Source organism: Rattus norvegicus, chromosome 16 (assembly GCF_036323735.1).
Source record: "Rattus norvegicus strain BN/NHsdMcwi chromosome 16, GRCr8, whole genome shotgun sequence".
NCBI lineage: Eukaryota > Metazoa > Chordata > Mammalia > Rodentia > Muridae > Rattus > Rattus norvegicus.
The window spans coordinates 17,258,897-17,278,635 of NC_086034.1; the positions used below are offsets into that span (position 1 = coordinate 17,258,897).

Genomic DNA, 19,739 nt, shown 5'->3' on the forward strand with positions numbered 1-19,739 from the left:
ATGGCCACACACCCATGTGCATCCCAGCAGCATCAGTTGGACTTAATGTATTAAGGAAAAGAAGACACGAAGGTGTACCAGGATGTCTAGAGGAGAGGGCAGAGCAAGTTGGGGATGGCTTTGATCAAGACAAAGTACATGATGGTATGAAATTGTCAAAGAAGACATCCTTTTTTAAATGTTGTTTTAAAAAAGGCTTATGGGTTCAAACAGTCCTCCTGCCTCAGCCCCCCCAAGGAGTTAAAATGACAGACCTACAGTTGGAGGAGCAGACAAACAGCCTAGTGTTTTCTTTTTTGTTCTTTTAGGGAGACTTACTCTTTGAAGCAGCCTATAGAACATTCTAGAAATCTTGGTGAATGCTAATCCATGCTATTAACACTCACCATGATCAAGACAATATGGATGGAGCTGCACAGACTCTGGGGCTTTTGCTGTCGAGGTTTTTTAATTCATGTGTGTCTGTGAGTGGGAATGTTCACATGAGTGCAGTGCCCACAGAGGCCAGAAGAGGGCATCAGATACCCAGGAGCTGGAGTTACGGACACTTGTGCACAGCCTAACATGCTGGGAAATGAGCTGGGGTCCTCTGCAAGGACAGCGCAGGCTCTTACCTGCTGACTCTGGGGGCATTTTTGTTTGTTTTGTTTTGTTTTAAAGCAGGGTCTCACTGTGTAGCCCTGTATGGCCTGGAACTCACACTGTAGACCAAGGTGGCCTCAAACTTACAGAGAACTCCCTCCCAAGTACCGGGACTAAAGATGAGCGAGTGCCATCACTCCCAACTTTGTGTGTGTGTGTGGGGGGGGGGTGGTGTGTGGGTGTGTGTGTGGTGTGGTGTGTGTATGTGTGTGGTGTGTGTGTGTGGTGTGTGGTGTGTGTGTGTGTGTGTGGTGTGTGTGTGTGTGGTGTGTGTGTGTGGTGTGTGTGGTGTGTGTGTGTGTGTGTGGTGTGTGTGTGTGGTGTGTGGTGTGTGTGTGTGTGTATGGTGTGTGGTGTGTGTGGTGTGATGTGTGTGTGTGGTATGTGGTGTGTGTGTGTGGTGTGTGTGTGGTGTGTGGTGTGTGTGTGTGTGGTGTGTGGTGTGTGTGTGTGTGTGTATGGTGTGTGGTATGTGTGGTGTGATGTGTGTGTGTGGTGTGTGGTGTGTGTGTGTGGTGTGTGTGTGTGGTGTGTGGTGTGTGTGTGTGTGGTGTGTGTGGTGTGTGGTGTGTGTGTGGTGTGTGTGTGTGTGTGTGGTGTGTGTGTGTGGTGTGTCGTGTGGTGTGATGTGTGTGTGGTGTGTGTGGTGTGTGTGGTGTGTGGTGTGTGTGTGTGTGTGGTGTGTGTGTGTGTGTGATGTGTGGTGTGGTGTGGTGTGTGTGGTGTGTGTGTGTGTATGTGTGTGGTGTATGGGTGTGTGGTGTTTGTGTGGTGTGGTGTGTGTGTGTGTGATGTGTGGTGTGGTGTGGTGTGTGTGTGTGTGTGTGTGTGTGATGTGTGGTGTGGTATGTGGTATGTATGTGTGTATGTGTGGTGTGTGATGTGTGGGGTGGTGTGGTGTGTGTGTGATGTGTGGTGTGTATGTGTGTGGTGTGTGTGTGTATGTGTGGTGTGTGTGTGTATGTGTGGTGTGTGATGTGTGGTGTGGTGTGTATGTGTGTGTGTGTGGTGTGGTGTGTGTGTGTGAATGTGTGTGTGGTGTGTGTGTATGTGGTGTCTGTGTGTGGTGTGGTGTGTGTGTGTGTGTGTGTGTGTGATGTGTGGTGTGGTATGTGGTATGTATGTGTGTATGTGTGGTGTGTGATGTGTGGTGTGGTGTGGTGTGTGTGTGATGTGTGTGTGTATGTGTGGTGTGTGATGTGTGGTGTGGTGTGTATGTGTGTGTGTGGTGTGTGTGGGTATGTGTGGTGTGTGTGTGTGGTGTGTGTGTGTGGTGTCTGTGTGTGGTGTGTGTGTGTGTGTGTGTGTGTGGTGTGTGTGTGTGGTGTGTGTGTGTGTGGTGTGTGGTGTATGTGTGGTGTTTTAATTTTCAGTGTTTGATACAGGGTCTGGAGCTTGGTAGCCAAGGAAAACCTTGAACTCCTGATCTTTCTGCCCCCACCTCGGGAGTGCTAGACTCAAAGGCTGCCCTGTCACCGGTTCCGGGATTATTTTGGTGGCAGAGGCTGTACAGGTGTGTGTATGAGTGGACTCCCTGTACCAGACCAACAGAAACATGGAGCCAAAGGAAATGAGCTCCCAAGAGTGTTGGTTTCTACTTTCTCTATTATCTCCCAGAATCCCCCAAACTTCACGGATGTAAAGTAGACTCGGTGAGAAGAGTAAAGGACGCTTCAGATCGACCTGAAGCATCCTTCCCAAGTCAGCACCGTGGCCTCCAGCTCACTTACTACTGCATTTGATTATTAATGCCTGGTGCTATTTCTGAGGCTGAGGAGTCCTGACACTATCGTGGCCAGTCTTTGAGGATTGGGATATTAGCTCTTCTGTTTGGTTTGCTGTCGGGGACCACATTCTGGTGATGGGAAAAAGAATAAGGACAACTCCACCCACCCCTGCACACTCACCACAAAAGCTGGGCCGACTGATGTTTTCTGACAGCGCTCCAGTTCTTCTAAGCAGAGTTCCGTGGTCAGGTAGTCAGTGGCCTGTGTGTTCGGGATACCCCACCTCAGATCAACCGCCTGGGAATCAGAAGGACGAGGTTTCTGAGGAGTGATTTTTGTTTTTCAATTTCATTTGACTGAAGAATAGTGTCTTCTGACCAGTTTTGCAGCATTTCTCCTCTAAGGGGATTCTATATTAGACAGATTTGAAGCTAGGAATGTAGGTAAGTCACAGACTGCTTGCCTAGCATCTCCAGTGAGGTGCTGAGAGTGTGGTCCGTGGTAGGTGGTTTGCATAATGCACACAACTCTTAGATTCCATTGTGTACCAGAATAAAAAAACAGAAGTAGCTCTCCCCTTTATCCCAGCACTCATGAGGTAGAGATCTCTGTGAGTTCGAGGCCAGCCTGGTCTACAGAGCAAGTTTCAGGACAGCCAGTGCTACACAGAGAGACCCTGACTCAAAAAAAGAAAAAGAAAATGTCTCGTCAGTGCAATGATGAGGACAGAAAGAGATGGACTAGGGGGCCTCCTTTGGGCATCTTCCAGGATTCCCAGTGGTCTCTGTCTCAAGTCACAGTCATGGACTGCAAGGAAAGTGTCTGGGATCCTGATGCCAAGGCAAGAGGGAGGACTGAGTTCAAGGCCCATCTGAGCAACACAAAGACCCTGTCTCAAGGGAAAAGGAAAGAGAAGAAAAGAGAGAGAGAGAGAGGAAACAGTTACTTAAGGACTGGAGAGATGGCTCAGTGGTTGAGAGCACTGACTGCTCTTCCAGAGGTCCTGAGTTCAAATCCCAGCAACCACATGGTGGCTCACAACCATCTGTAATGAGATCTGATGCCCTCTTCTGGTGTGTCTGAAGACAGTGACAGTGTATTTATAAATAATAAATAAATAAATTTTTTAAAAGAATTATTTATTAATTGATTTAGTTTATGTATGTGAGTACACTGTAGCTGTCTTCATGACATCAGAAGAAGGCATCGGACCTCACTGCAGATGGTTGTGAGCCACCATGTGGTTGCTGGGATTTGAACTCAGGACCTCTGGGACAGCAGTCAGTGCTCCTAACCACTGAGCCATCTCTGCAGCCCCAAATAAATCTTTTTTAAAGGGGGTTACTTAAAAGCAAGTTTGGAGGGTTGGGTGGGCTGTCTTAGAGGTTGGGAGCTGTGGTGGTTTGTATATGCTTGGCCTTGGGAGTACACTATGAGGAGGTGTGGCCTTGTTGGAGTAGGCGTGTCACTGTGGAGATGGGCTTTGAGACCCTCACCCTAGCCGCCTGGAAGGGAATCTCTCCTGGTTGCCTTCGAATCAAGATATAAAATTCAAGGGGTTGGGGATTTAGCTCAGTGGTAGAGTACTTGCCTAACAAGCACAAGGCCCTGGGTTCAGTCCTCAGCTCCGGAAAAAAAAAAAAAATATATATATATATATATATATATATACGCATATATACATGTATATATATATATATAATTCAGCTCCTCCAGCACCGTGTCTGCTCATGCTGCCATGCTCCCACCATGAGGATAGTGAGCCGGTAAGACAGCCCTAATGAAATGTTGTCCCTTTTAAGAGTTGCCTTGGTTGTTAGCATTCTAAGCTCTGCCCCACAGTTACCTGACAACAACCAGGTAACTATAAAAGGGGCTGCTTGCCACCCCACCCTCCTCTCTTGTTCTCTCTCTTGCTCTCTTGCTCTTGCCTTCCTGCCCCTGCTCCGTCCTCCTGTTCCCCTCCCCCATCTCTCCCCATGTGCTCATGGCCAATCTCTACTTCTCTACTCTTTCTCTTTCTCTGCCTCTACTGCCTTCTTGACTCCATTCCCCATGCTCTGAATAAACTTTATTCTATACTGTACCATTGAGTAGCTGGTCCCTCAGGGGGAAGGGATGGCTCAGCATGAGCCTGCAGAGGCACCCCACACCTCACCACACCTCCATAGAACAATGCCCCCTCTCTTTATCATTTTATAAACACATCCTATAGTGCCATGTCTTAGATTTAGAAACTGCAGGTTTGCATCCCATCCCCCCCCACCTCCACCCCCCCCCCCCCCCCCCGCACCACCACCACACTACTACACGGAGATCCAATCGCTAGCCTAAACTTCAGAGAACTGGTAAGCCCCCAATCCCCACTGGTCAGAGTAAACATCCCCATGGTGCCAGGGGAGAGTTCTTGAGCTGGGAGCTACCCCTGTGCTACCCTTGAGGATGGAGACATTCAGCCTTTTCACTGACCCTCGTTCTAGGACATTCTCCCTTGTGTGAGATTTTCCTCTCTCCTTTTGGTCTAATTCACAGTAAGCAGAAAGCAATTATCTCTACATGACCACTAAACTGGCACTATGAAACAATTCTCTTGCTAGCGATCTGTAGCCATCCACAGCGTAAGCTTCCCCCTCTTCCCTCTCTCATTGCAGCTGTGGCACTGCAGCTCCTGGTTCGCCGCTTGAAAAGTGGGTCTGGCCCCACCCCTTGCGTCCTGCCAGGGACTCTGTGATACTAGCTTTCCCATGCCAGCAACCATCTGCCACCCCTACACTTGGCACTCTCTCGTGCGAGGAGCTCCTGCTCTCTGCTCGCCAAAGCTGCACACTGGGCCCAGCCTGCCTGCTCCCCTCGCTCGCAGCCTCAGGAAAAGCAGCTTTGGCCCTGCCCACCCCTATCTGCTCCTGTCCTCGTTGCCACTGTCTTCTTTGACCACTCTGAGCACTATTGTAGTTCTGTTTGGACCTGCTGCTGCCGCCGGGAGAACACTTGGGGTGCTTTCCCCGCCCACCACGGGACAGGTTAGAAACACTGGTCAGGGGTTTCCAGCTGCCCGGAGGAAGCTCCGTCCCACCCGCCTGTGTCCAACCACCCCTGCCCCTTGACACTGTTGCCACTGCCGCTTCTGCCACCGCTGACAGCTTTATTTCTTCCCATTGTGGCCCACACCAACCCTAAGCCAAGCGTTTCTCTACTAATGCAAAACCAAACGTTTCTGTGCTAATACAAAATGTGTTTTTCTCTGTTTACACAACCTGTCGAAGTTACTTAAGATTTTCATTCCTGGGCTGGGGATTTAGCTCAGTGGTAGAGCCCTTACCTAGGAAGCGCAAGGCCCTGGGTTCGGTCCCCAGCTCCGAAAAAAAAAAAAAAAAAAAAAAAAGAACCAAAAAAAAAAAAAAAAAAAGATTTTCATTCCTATCCTGTCTTGATAAATAACGGTTTTTGCTACTGTCATTAAATTATGGTGTGCTCTATTCAGATATAACCAATCGATATAGCTCTCAATCTTGTCAGAAGTCAGCTAATTGTTAATATATTTGTTTATGACAGATAGAATCTCTGGAATCCTTTAACAGTTTACCCCGACAAGGTCTCAAAAGATATGAATGCAGTTTCAAGAGTCTGCCCTGATTGTGATATGATAACCACTGAGAAACACAGTGGACAAAACTGGAGACCCTCAGAGTCAAAGATTTGTCTAAATCAAGGTAAGTCATTTCTCATGTCATAGATATCCATTCCACAGAGAAAAAGCTCTTGTCTTCTGGGCTCGAAAGACAGACTGACTCACTCCACCCTAGACGCCTCGAAGACCAGAGACCACAGGGAACTGTTGGCTAGTAAAAATGGCTCTGTCATTTTTTAAATAATATGACTTCTAGATTATAATCTATTCCCCAGATTTCTGACTACATTGACACCCAAAGTAACTGTAGCTTGACAACTGAGAAAACAGACCTCTAAACTCAGTTTCTAGCAACTAGTTCAGACACAAGCTTTCACAGATCTAATCTGTTACTTCCTTACCTAAACTTAGGTTTCATTGATTAAATGCTTCATATTTCCCCTTCTTGCTAAACATTCCACTATACAATACAACTGTATAATAAATTCTTGTTCCTTCTGCTCCACAAGAAGCTCATCTTAAAGAATGTTCATGTTGGGGGTTGGGGATTTAGCTCAGTGGTAGAGCGCTTGCCTAGGAAGCGCAAGGCCCTGAGTTCGGTCCCCAGCTCCGAAAAAAAGAACCAAAAAAAAAAAAAAAAAAAAAAAGAGGGAGAATGTTCATGTTGTTAACTTTTGTTGTTATCTCTTTTGTAAATGTATAGGCTACAGGAAACCCACTCAGACCTACCTCTCATGGACCAAATAGACTCCACCCAGATAAGTACATCTGTCCAAAGTTCCCACTTACTACCTATTCCAAAGGGTGGGATTCCTCTGGGTTTCAAATGTACATCTAAGGAAAAAAAATGTTTTCTCCCCAACGTACTTAACCTTATTCTCTACCTGTAATAAACATATGTGTGTGCCAGCATCTTATCAAGTCCAGGCGCTTACTACACCAGGACAGCTCCAGAGAAGCGACCTCCAGATGCTCTAACCTCCTCTCACAGACACAGATGTTTCTACTGGGCTTCTTCCTTCTGACCTATCCTCAGGTGGTCCCATAGACCCTGGACAACAAGGAAACAGCCAACTCTTAAGACTGGACCAACACTCTTTCTTCTGCTCTTCCATTCTTCCTCTCTCTCTCTCTCTCTCTCTCTCTCTCTCTCTCTCTCTCTCTCTCTCTCCCTCCCTCTCCTGGCTTGACACAATTAAAAAAAAAAAAAAAAAAAGACTGGACCAACATCCCATACCCACATTTCTAGGTTCCCTAGAGACACGTCACCCTGAAGCAAGCAGGAAGCAGTCAGAGATCACGACGACCTGCTCCATCACTCCTTCCAAATTTTTCTTTTTTAATTAAACCAAAACAGGGGAATGTTAGCATTCTGTCTAAGCTCTGCCCCACAGTTACCTGGCAACAGCGAGGTATGCCTGACACTATGAAAGGGGCTGCTTGCCCCTGCTCTCTCTTGTTCTCTAAGTGCTCTTGCCTTCCTGACCCTACTCTGTCCTCCTGTTCTCCTTCCTCCCCCTCTCTCCACGTGCTCATGGCCAGCCTCTACTTCTCTAATCTCTCTCTCTCTCTCTCTCTCTCTCTCTCTCTCTCTCTCTCTCTCTGTCTCTACTGCCCTCTTGACTCCCCTCCTCATGCTCTGAATAAACTCTATTCTGTACTACACCACTGACTGGCTGGTCTCTCAGGGGGAAGGGATGCCTCAGCATGAGTTCTCAGAGGTACCCCCTCCCCCCACACCTCCATAGAGCATATCTCCCCTCTCTTTATCTTTTTTTTTGGTTCTTTTTTTCGGAGCTGGGGACCAAACCCAGGGCCTTGCGCTTCCTAGGCAAGCGCTCTACCACTGAGCTAAATCCCCAACCCCCTCTTTATCTTTTTATAAACACATCATTGGTCATGGTGTCTCTTCCGAGTAATAGAACCCTAACTAAGGCAGGAGAATTTGCTGCTCTTTCAGAGAGCTGAGTTCAGTCCTCAGAACTCGCCCTGAGCATCTCGCAAATCCCACAACAGCCTGGAACCCTAAGTCTGGGAACCCAAAGCTCTAGTCTCCGCAGACACCTGCAGACACGTGACACAGCCACCCACGGACTCGTGTGCACATAAATAAAAAGTCATAAATCTTTAAAAATGAAACTGGCTTGGTAGGGCTGAGTCTGTGTCTTGGTCAGCGGAGTGCTTGCCCAGCACACAGAAAGCTGCAGGTTTGATGCCCGGTGTGTAGTGTGTGGGGAGGGGGGCGGGGGGAACGATGATGAGGTTATGCCTTTTATCCCTGCACTTGGAGGTAGAGGCAGACGGATCCAGAACTAAAGGCCATCCTTAGCTACAGAGAGGTCAGTGTCAGCCTGGATTTCATGAGACTGTCTCCACAGCAGTTTAACATTTTTAGAGATGTTGGGTGTTTTTTGTCTCGTTCCTTTTAAAAGGGGGACATGTCCAAGCTTGCTAGGAACAGGCTTTGTGAGGCATGGTATTGAGAACAACAGGAAATGACCCAGCAAATTCTCCTTAGCAACCACACAGGAGGTCCACCTCTGCTCACAAGCTGACAGGGAGGTGAGGCAAGTCGGGGTGTGGGAAGAGGTTGGTAGGAGGGAGCTGGGCCAAATGGCAGCCTGCAGCACTGACCCAGTGCAGGCTGGAAAGAAGGGGAGACCAAGAGTACTGGGAGTTCACTCTGCCTTTGTAAATTCTGTAGCCCAGAGAGAAAGAAATGCAAATCAGAAACAACTAGGGCGATGAGAATCTGAGAGACTGAGAGGCTGAGAGGAGATAGGCAGGGGAGAAGCAGTGAGGGGAAGCCTCCAGAGGCAGCCCCTTCCCTCTCCTACCCCTGCTGGGCTAGACTGGTGCTAGTGTTGTCGTCAGCATGGGGCACCAGGAGGGTGTTAAAGGGCAAGCATAGCCATTTTGGAGCCTTCAGTGTGAGAGTCCCTTCTGTCACTGTTCTGCTCCGATGGTGCTGATGATGGGGCCCTCTCACAGGTGGGCCAAATGCTCTACCACTGAGCCATACTCTCAAGTTCCGCTAACTTTATTTTACTTGTTTATTTGGAAACATCATCTCCTGATACTTCCTAGGCTGGCCTTGAAATCCTGGCTCAAGCGATGCTCTTCTTACAGAGGACCCAGGTTCTGTTCCCAGGACCTCACCTGGCAGTCAGTCCATTGGTAACTCCACTTCCAAGTGACTCTGACACCCTCAACTGGCCTCCGCAGACACTGCACACGTGTGGTTCGTTGACATGCATGCAGACCAACACCCAATCGTATAAAATAACGTTACACAAATCTGGTTTAGAAATCGACTAGGACAACTGGCTTGGTGGTATGCGGAGAGCAGGGGTACTCACAGATTAACCCTGGAAGAACCAGGGATGTTAATCCCACAGAGCTGTCTCCTCAGTGGAGGATTTGCAGACCTGTTTTCCACTCAGAAGGCTGTGAGTAGATGTGGGTAATAACCTGGTGAGCTTCTTTATGCCAGCCAGACTTCTCCCCTCCCCAGACCTGTCTTTAACAGAACCCATCAGTAGGGGAAATGTCACCTGCACTTTATAGCCCACTGTCTTTATGCTATCTCAGTCAGAGACCAAACCAGATCCTAGACCCTTAAGCTGTAGAACCCACATTCATGGTAGAGGTCACATATCCCTTGCCAAAGAGTTTCCATGTGGTCACACTTTATTATATGAACATGGGATTGAGATAATAGTTACCAGGAAAAGCATAATGTTTGCAAACTTATACTGTACTTAAACACATGAAGCACAGGTATCCGTCCACATCACTACATAATCTGGGCATGGTGACACACACCCGTTATCCTATCACTTGGGAGGGAGACATAGCAGGGTCACAAATTCAACATTGTCGTCAGCTACACAATGAGTTCAAGTCCAGCCTGGGCTAAATGAGACCTCATCTCTGAAAACAAACAAACATTTTGAATTTTGAGACCCAACACTAAGGCAGCAAACAGAAGGCAAGGGGTGGCGTGGCTTTCCAGGTGAACACAGACGCTTACCTCGAACGCCAAGCCGTGCTTCTGGCAGAAGCTCTGAACCTCTGGGTAGGCTGTGCACTGCAGGGCTTCTCGCTCTGTGTCCATATCTGCAAGGTACAGTCAGGAGGGTGTCAGAGAGAAGATTCCAGAAGTCTGACCAGCCCACTGCTGTGCTCAAAAGACCAGACCCCTGCAAGATGGGAATCCTCCTAAATCTCACAGGAGGAGGTGAGGGGGAGGGGAAGAGGAGTGAGAGGGGAAGGGGGAGGAAGAGGAGGAGGACAAGAAAGATGGGGCCAGCAAGACAGCTCAGCAGTAAAGGAACACGAATGAACACACTCTTCTTGAATGTTGCCTTCTGACCTCCACACACATGTGCTGTCCTGCTACACACACAACTCTCTCCACAGAAAGACCACACACGAATGAAATATCAAAATGACATGGAGTCAAACCAAAGAAACCAACGGTTCCACATCAGCGGAGTCGCCTGTGTGAGCTCCGCAGTATCACAACCCAAGCCGCCCCAGCCCCAGCCCAGGAGAACGATCCCAGTGTGGTGTGTGGGGCAGGGAACACTGGGAGATGGAGCCTCTGGCCCCAGCGTGCAGGAGGCGTTTCCGATGCTTTCCAGCCCCATGCAGTTGTGTAAATTCTCACTGTGTCCTCCTTATCCGAGGGAGACGTGATTCAGTCACAGTGGGCTCATAAGCTCTTGGACCAAAACCGGGGATGCCCTGGGTTTCATCCCTTGCACCGCAACAAAACAAGAGAATGCACCAAACACGGCCAGGACAATCAGCAGATCACAAGCCAGATAAACAAGGAGGGTCACGGACGAATACAGGCTGATCCATTCCAGGCTCTGTTTGTAACACATAACAGGATTAGTCCCAGTTCCTCTGAAATAGAGTGAACCAGGTACGTTTTCGGTGCTGTGTGTTTTGCTGTGCTGACACAGAACTCACAGGTGAGGCAGGGACTACACCTGTGAGCCACGCCCCAGCCCTGCACAGGGGGATTCTAGGCAGGGGGTCTACCCCTGAGCCACGCCCCCAGCCTTTCATTGGGCGATTCTAGGCAGGTCCACCACAACCCGAAGTCACTGACTCAAAATACCTATTCAGAGTCGGACTTGGGAGCTGCCCAGGATGGCTGTCTGGATCCTATCTCCAGAACAAAAACATCAAATAAATAAACAGCAACAACAACAAAAATCTTTTCTAAAGGAAATGCTGCTTGGGTGGGAGGTTAGCAGTGTGGCACAGTGGGAGAGCATTTGGGGGGACAGACATAAGGGCCCTCGTCTTTAGACAAGTTATCATCGCAGTACCTGTTAAGTGTATGTGAAACGCTAGGGTCTGCGTCCAGCAACTTCCAAGCACACACAGGCAAAACAGAAAGAGCAGAGCACCCAGGCCGTTTCTTGTGACCACCGGCTGCAGTAGCAGGCTATTCCCGCAGTTGTGTTCAACAGTTTACTCGATGTGATGGAGAGTCCAGGAGGAGCTCTGACAAGGATTCCAATGTGGGTCACCAGCCCGTGTCTTCTCACACGCGTCTTTTGGAGGACACCCTGAGGCATCCCTACTACCGTCAAGAGTGGCGGCTTGTCTCGAGCCACCGCCCCACCCTTACCTGAGACAGTAGAGCTGATGAAAATTACCACAGCGTTGCTGGAAGAGGGTGCTGGCAGAGAGCCCATCTGACCCTGGAGAAGCCGCTGGCGAGTGCCAGGGCTGAGGGGTCCCACATCCATGCTTCCCATCCGCCTGGATAATTCTTCCCCAGGAAAGGTCCTGAGACCCATGCACCTCACAGGAACACCTGAGGAACCCTCCCGGGAGGCTGGCCAGGTGTGGCCACCTGTGAGAGCGGACGTATCTCGTGCTCTAGGTCCCTTGGTTACTTGCTGCCTTGGTCACCCCCGGCACTCCTGCAAAGATGCCCAGGTGCTTGTGTCAGCAAGGGCTAACAGGCTGTGGAACAGAGGCTTTCCCCATGTCTCTGGATATTGTTGCCTCCTTCAGGCATCAGAGCTTCTCAAGGAAGCTTCAGTGATCACCATAGCAACTGTGGTTCATAGCACAGGGTGCTGGAGCCCAGGGACCAGACAATCTTTCTAATACCTGGCTTCCCTGAGGACTCTATGTAAATTGAGCCTGAGCCCAGGTATGCAGAGGGAGTCCAAGGAAGGGATGCTGGGAGCCTTGAGTAGTTCTCTCTCTCTCTCTCTCTCTCTCTCTCTCTCTCTCTCTCTCTCTCTCTCTCTCTCTCCCTCTCTCTGCCTCTGTCATAAACCAGTATTCAGGCACAGTGAAGGTTTTACAACATAGTTGTCTCTTGGAGCACTATATATGCTGACCCAGAACACATCGATGTCTGCAGACCTCAGGCGTAGGGAACCGCGACTAGGGGTGCCAGGAACATCGAGTGAGTGGAGGGCTTGGTGAAAGGCTTAGGGGTGAAGCTGCTGCCTAGTGTCCCCCAGTGAGGGGCAAGGGACATGACTTAGGGGTGGAGCCACCCCCTAAAATCCCCCAGTGACCGGTGGTATGGATGGCTCAGATGTGGTCTAGTTTCTAGCGTGCACAAAATCCTAGATCAGTTGCTCTTAACCTATGGGCCATGACTCCCTTGGCAGACAAAAGACAGCTTCACAGGGATTGTCTAACATCATCAGAAAAGACAGATATTTATGTCATGATTCATAACAGCAGTGAAAGTAGTTATAGAGCAGCAATGGAAATAATTTTATGGCTGGGGATCACCACAACATAAAGAACTGTATTAAAGAGTTACAGCCTCAGGAAGGTTGAGAACCACTGCCCTAGACTGACTCTCAGTGAAGATGTGGGTAATTGGGAAGGAGAATGGGGAGGGAAAGAGGGAGGAAACCTCCCTGGCTGTGTCTGACGCTCCCCACTTCTCAGTCTTCTCGACTCCAGTGGCAGACACAGAACGAACCTGTGTTTCATCTCACGCAGCATAAGCACTGGCTCCTGCATTGTCTTCTTGGAGCATGGAAGCCTCAAGCCTCCTGGTTCAGGCATCAGCTTTATCTTCTGAGAATTGAGAGCAAAAGCCCCTCGGGAATCCCTGCCCCACACGAAATTGTCAGGCAGCATCATGGGTCAACAGGAGAATGAAGGTGTTAGCACATGAAAGGAATATGAACTAGGCACTGAGGACACACAGAGTGCGGGGGGCCGGGCAGATACATATATAAATATATACACTATATTATGTCATATATGTAACATGAAACATTAATATGTTAAAGGAATAGCTTGGTGGTGCATACCTGCGACCCCAGCACTCTGGAGGGTGAGGCAAAAAGGTTATGAGTCACACGTCAGCCTAGGTTGTAGCAACACCCTATCTGAGGAGGCTGGAGAGAAGCACTGGTTACTCTTCCAGAAGATCCAGGCTCAGTTCCAGGACCCACATGGTACCTCACAACCACTTGTAACTCCAATGTTAGGAATCCAGCCTCTTCTGGCTGGAGGGTGCACTTCACACACATGGTACACAGACCAGAAGTCTCGGCACTCAAGAGGCAGAGGCAGGTGGATCTCTATGAGTCCAAGACCAGCCTGGTCTATAAAGTGAGTTCCAGGACAGCCAAGGTTGCACAGAGAGACCCTGTCCCAAAAAACTAAAAATAAAGTCAAAAGTTAAAAAGCAGAACAGAACCAAACCACAAGGCTGGCAAGATGGATCAGAGGGCAAAGGAGCTTGCAGCTAAGCCCCATGAGTTGAGTTGATCCCAGGACCATACAGTGCAGTCCACACACAGGTTGTGTCACACTCATACACACAAGACCGCCTCATACTCAGCGTGCGAACATGTATCTTTTTTTTTTTTTTTTTTGGTTCTTTTTTTCGGAGCTGGGGACCGAACCCAGGGCCTTGTGCTTCCTAGGTAAGCGCTCTACCACTGAGCTAAATCCCCAGCTCCGCGAACATGTATCCTTGATGATCGCTTCCAGATATTTAAAGGAGGCTCAAGACATTTTGGTCTTGATCTTTGCCCCAAGACCCCAGGTCTTTTTTTTTTTTTTCTTTTTTTCGGAGCTGGGGACCGAACCCAGGGCCTTGCACTTGCTAGGCAAGCACTCTACCACTGAGCTAAATCCCCAACCCCGACCCCAGGTCTTTATGCCCTCTGACGCTGGCTTACTCAATTACTTCATGAAACTGAACCACTCTGTGAAAGGGGACGCAGTGGGAGAGTGTAATCTTTCCTACTGGTCCCTAGCTGTAGTCACTAAAGATAAAAAGCACCCCCACCCTCCCCACCCCCGATTGCCACCAAAGTCCTCAATCAAAAATCTCTCCAAGGGGGCTGGAGAGATGGCTCAGGGGTTAAGAGCACTGACTGCTCTTCCAGAGGTCCTGAGTTCAATTCCCAGCAACCACATGGTGGCTCACAACCATCTGTAATGGGATCTGATGCCCTCTTCTGGTGTGTCTGAAGACAGCTACAGTGTACTCATATACATAAAATAATAAATCTTTAAAAAAAAAAATCTCTCCAAGGGGGTTGGGGATTTAGTTCAGTGGTAGAGCGCTTGCCTAGCAAGCGCATGGCCCTGGGTTCAGTCCCCAGCTCCGAAAAAAAAAAAAAGAAAAAAAAATCTCTCTAGATGTCAGTGTCTCCCTGGAGGCAGGATCCCCTTGTAAGGTCCCCTGGCCTAAACTGGACATGGTAGTTCACACATGGGGTGTTTGCCTAGCATGGGAGTGCACGCTTATAATCCCATGAGTCAGAAGGTAGAGGCAGGAGGATCAGGAGTTCAAAGTCATCCTCATTTATATACATGGTGAGTTCAAGGCCAGTCTGAACATCATGAGACTGTCATAGACACCAAGTGGGTGGGGGTGGGGCAACACTCAGGCTATGTGTGACAGTGAAGCTATTGTTCCAGATCAGCCTGGGTCAGCATAACAAATGGAGACAAGCCTAGATTATAGGAGATCCTGCCTCAAAAAGGCAGAAGGTGGGGGCTACAGAGATGGCTCAACGGTTAAGAGTACTGACTGCTCTTCCAGAGGTCCTGAGCTCAAATCCCAGCAATCACATGGTGGCTCACAACCATTGGTAATGAGATCTGATGCCCTCTTCTGGTGTGTCTGAAGATGGCTACAGTGTATATAATAAATAAATAAATTTTTTTTAAAAGGCAGGGGCTGGAGAGTTGGCTCAGTGGTTAAGAGCACTGACTGCTCTTCCAGAGGTCCTGAGTTTGAATCCCAGCAACCACATGGTGGTTCACAGCCATCTGTAATGAGATCTGATGCCCTCTTCTGGTGTGTCCGAAGACAGCTACAGTGTACTTATATATAATAAATAAATAAATCTTAAAAAAATAAAAAAAATAAAAAATAAATTTAAAAAGGCAGAAGGTATGAGGAGGGGAGAAAGGGGAGAGGAGAAAGAGGAGGAGGAAGGGGAGGTGGAGGAAGAGGACCCGTCCCTACCTTACCTCCTCCCTTTGCACATTCTTTCCCGTTCTTATTTCAGTTTAAATGCTACCTCTCCTGAAGGTCCTTGATTCAATGTGTCCTTTCAACCATTCCCTTTGGGCCCCACCCGTATTCTGTGCCGTACTCACCCTCAGCTCCTACAGCTCTCCGCGTTCAATGCCTTCTCCCTGGGGAGTGTGGGTCCCATAGGTGCATACGTCCTGGGAACCTGGGTCCGCATGCCCAGCGCACAGTAGGACTCACCGACAAATCTGAGCTCAGTGGGTGCTTGGGGAGCTGCCTAGTTTTGGCTCCTGTATATTACTGCAAACACCTCAGCAAGCGTGGGGTTTCTTCCACACATTCAGGGCCCTTTGCAGCACCAGCTCCCGGCTCTCTTCGGGACGCCAGCTTCCCTCTCACTGCCATGGAAGGCATCATTCGGAAGTCTCTCAGAGATGCGGGTGAAAGAAGAGAGTTCCCTGGGCTCAGAGCCACAGTGGAAACCAGGCTCTGCCTCTCCTGGAAACTTTTGTCTTAGTTCCTTTGTGGTCACCCAGCTGACTTCCCCCAGCAACTTGGATAAAGAAAAGGAACTGGTTGTGCCGCAGCCCAGGCTGGGCGCCTGGCCAGGCATGGCGATTAACTGTTGTGTACCAGGCTTGACACCTCACAGCAGCCGAGCTCTCTGTGGCAGCAGTACCCAATGCTGTCTGGTCCACATCTGGCGCTGGCTGTCATGCCATCCTAGGGCCACAGGAAATGTGCTTCAGGACTGGAGAAGGGTCAGAGGTTAAGAGCAATCGTTGCTCTTCCTGCCGACCTGTGCTCTGTACTGAGCAACTACCTTGGATGTGACTCATGACCACCTTTACCTCCAGCCCATTACTGAGGGCACTCAAGGCAGGAACTGAAACAGAAGCCATGGAGGATGCTGCGTACTGGCTTGCCCCCCACAGCTTGTTCAGCCTGCTTCCTTAGACATCCAAGGACCACCCGCCCAGGAGCACCACCCACAGTGAGCTGGGCCCTCCCACATCAGTCACTAAGAAAATACGGCTGTCTAATTCGACGTAAGACCCACTCAACAGGAAGGAGATTGAACTGGTACTGAAACCTAGCCGGTTTCTCGGGGCTAAGGTCACGGATCTTAGAAAAGAATCTACTATCGCCACTTTTCTAGACTAGCGTTGTCTCTGACTACATCACACCTTAGACCTGCAGACAAGTGCAGCTCCCAGCCCTCGGCAGAGAAGCCTCCGCGACAACAATGCAGAGATCAGGAGATGGTGGGAACCCAGCCCCAGGGGTACATCCACATCACAGCTCCTGCATCCAAGTCTCGGGGATCACCTGCACAGAGGCAACAGGGAGATTTAAGAGCCAGACTAGCAGGAAGTCTGCTGTGAAACAGCCTCCCTAGAAATGGCTTCCGAAACAAGACAGGAACCAGGTCAATGTTAATGGACATGTTAACGTGAGAGGAAGAAGACTGCACAGGGCTCACCCTAGACACAGAACTACAGGCAACGAAGGACAGCTGAAGAGCCTCTCCCAGGGCTGGGGACCCTCATTGCTTGTCCAGTGCAGAGCAGTCAGCTCTGAAACCATCTACACACAAAGAACAGAAACAGGCTCAGCAGGCTGTAGTCATGTGTGTGAGCTGGTCACAGGTGTACATATATAACAATACTAACTAGGGCTGGAGAGATGGCTGAGAGGTTAAGAGCACTGGCTGCTCTTCCAGAGGTCCTGAGTTCAATTCCCAGAAACCACACGGTGGCTCACAACCATCTGTAATGGAATCTGATGCCCTCTTCTGGTGTGTCTGAAGACAGCTACAGTGTACTTATATATAATAAATAAATAAATTTAAAAAACAAAAAGACTTTTTTCCCCTCCGGAGACAGGGTTTCTCTGTGTACCTCTAGCTATCCTGAAACTTGCTCTGTAGACCAGGTTGACCTCAAACTCAGAGATCCACCTGCCTCTGCCTCCCGGGCTTTAGAATTAAAGGCATGTGAATACATTTTGCTTACATGTGCTTGAGACAAGTTCATATAGCTGGACTGGCGTTGAATTCATCCTCCTGCCTCTCTCTGCCTTGCTCCAGGACTGCAGGAGTAGCATTTGGGGAAACATTAGGTCTTTGGTTCTTAGAGTGGTTTACCTACCGCTGTGCTGCTCCAGGGCATTTCTGTGCGCCTTCAGCCATCTTTTGCAAGCCTAACACATCCCCCACCTTGTGGAACAGGCATCAAGGCTGAGTGACGTCAAGGCACAGTTGGCTGCGGAGCAGGGAAGTCGCTAGGTTGGGCTCCGTGCAAGCAGGGCAGTGGCGCCCTCTGGAGTTAAGTCTGGGAATTGTGCGCGAACCGGCACAGCTCCTGATTCCAGCGCCCACTCAAGTTCAGGAAGGAAGAGGCACATCACCACGCTTGCACATTTGAGGGGATGACAGGTCTCTGCTACCCCCGAAAACCCAAGGCAGAGCATGGTGTCGCACGCCTTTAATCCCAGCACTTCGAGGCAGAAGCAGGCTAATCTCTGTGAGTTCGAAGCCTGCCTGCTCTACATAGGGAGTCCAAATCAGCCTGGTATATATAGTGAGACACTAAAAATAAATTTAAAAAATTAACTGGAGGGGGGAGGTTGGGGATTTAGCTCAGTGGTAGAGCGCTTGCCTAGCAACCGCAAGGCCCTGGGTTCGGTCCCCAGCTCCGAAAAAAAGAAAAAAGAAAAAAAAATTAACTGGGGTTATAGCACAGACACAATTAATAGATGTGACCTTCTGAGCTGAGAAGCATTTGTGCAGTAAAGGACAGGGTAACAGGTCAAAGTGGCAGCCCACAGAAGGAGAAATAGGGCTAATATCCAAAATATATAAAGAGCAAACAGCTAGATATCAAGAAAACAGATAACCCAGTTTAAAAATGGGGTAAAAGTTCAAACAAAGAATTCTCAATAGAGGAACCTCAAACAGCTGAGAAGCACTTAAAGAAATGCTCAGCATTCTTAGTCATCAAGGAAATGCAAATCAAAACGACTCTGAGATTCCACCTCACACCTGTCTGAAAGGCTAAGATCAGCAACACCAGTGACAGCTCATGCTGACAAGGCTGCAGAGCAAGGAGAACACCCTTCCTCATGGCTGGAGTGCGAACTAGTGCAGTCACTGTGGAAATGAATATACTGGGTTCTCAGAAAATGCATAATCCGCCTACCTCTCTACCGGCTATACCACTCTTAGACATATACCCAACGGCTGCTCCACCCTACCACGAGGACATCTGTTCATTGCTGCTATATTCTTAATAGCCAGAAATCATAAACAACTTTGATGTCCCTCAATAAAAGAATGGATAAAGGAAATGTGGTCTGTTTATATAATAGAGTTACTTGGCAGTTTTAAAAAAAAATGGCATCATTAAAAAAATAAAAAATAAAAAAGCCGGGTCATGGCGCATGCCTTTAGTCCCAGCACTCAGGAAGCAGAAGCAGAAGCATCTCTGAGTTTGAGACCAACCTGGCCTACAGGTCTAGTTCCAGGTCAGCCAGGGCTACACAGTGAGACCCTGTCTCAAAACAACAACAACAGCAACAACAACAATAACAACAACAAAATGACTTCCTGAAATGTAAAGATAAATGGGAGGAAGTAGAGGAAAATCATCCTGAGTGAGGTGTCCCAGGTCCACAAAGACAAATACACAGATACGGCATGCATGTGCTTATGTGGATATTAGCTCTTAGGTCAATGAGAACCAAGCTCAGTCCATTCAACTAGACAGGTGAGGTATAGAGAAAGGGACTGGGGGGGGGGGGGACAGATAGACCTCCCTAGAAATGGAAGCAGAATGGATAGTCATGGACAGCGGTGGGTGGGGGTGATTGGATGGAGCTAGAATGGACAGTCATGGACAGGGGGTAGAGCTAGAATGGACAGCATGGGTGGGGTGGAGCTAGAATGGACAGCATGGGTGGGGTGGAGCTAGAATGGACAGTCATGGACAGGGGGTGGAGCTAGAATGGACAGCATGGGTGGGGTGGAGCTAGAATGGACAGTCATGGACAGGGGGTGGAGCTAGAATGAACAGCATGGGTGGGGTGGAGCTAGAATGGACAGTCATGGATGGGGGTAGAGCTAGAATGGACAGTCATGGGCAGGGGGTGGAGCTAGAATGGACAGTCATGGACAGGGGCTGGAGCTAGAATGGATAGTCATGGGTGGGGTGGAGCTAGAGTGGACAGTCAAGGATAG

General features: G+C 49.1%; 1 protein-coding gene and 1 long non-coding RNA gene across 6 annotated transcripts in view; one reads left to right on the forward strand and one right to left on the reverse strand.

The window, feature by feature from the left end:
- The window catches only part of Nwd1 (NACHT and WD repeat domain containing 1), a 73,454-nt gene extending 54,166 nt beyond the window's left edge, over positions 1-19,288 (reverse strand). The window contains exons 1-5 of one of the 5 annotated variants that reach the window (XM_063275922.1): positions 16,986-19,288; positions 16,690-16,831; positions 15,628-16,225; positions 10,031-10,116; positions 2,550-2,666 (exon numbers count right to left, since the gene is read on the reverse strand). In XM_063275922.1, the coding sequence (XP_063131992.1) occupies positions 2,550-2,666; positions 10,031-10,114 (201 nt within the window). In that variant the 5' untranslated portion in view covers positions 10,115-10,116; positions 15,628-16,225; positions 16,690-16,831; positions 16,986-19,288. Of the gene's footprint in view, positions 1-2,549; positions 2,667-10,030; positions 10,117-15,627; positions 16,226-16,689 lie in introns of those variants that run through there. The other 4 variants (XM_039094986.2, XM_039094985.2, XM_039094989.2 and 1 more) reach the window with 4 other exon arrangements.
- On the forward strand, positions 5,110-14,098 carry LOC120097437 (uncharacterized). The gene is made up of 3 exons (XR_005494824.2): positions 5,110-5,389; positions 5,922-6,079; positions 6,701-14,098. It is a non-coding gene; the product is annotated as an uncharacterized LOC120097437 (long non-coding RNA).
- Positions 19,289-19,739: the final 451 nt, after the last annotated feature.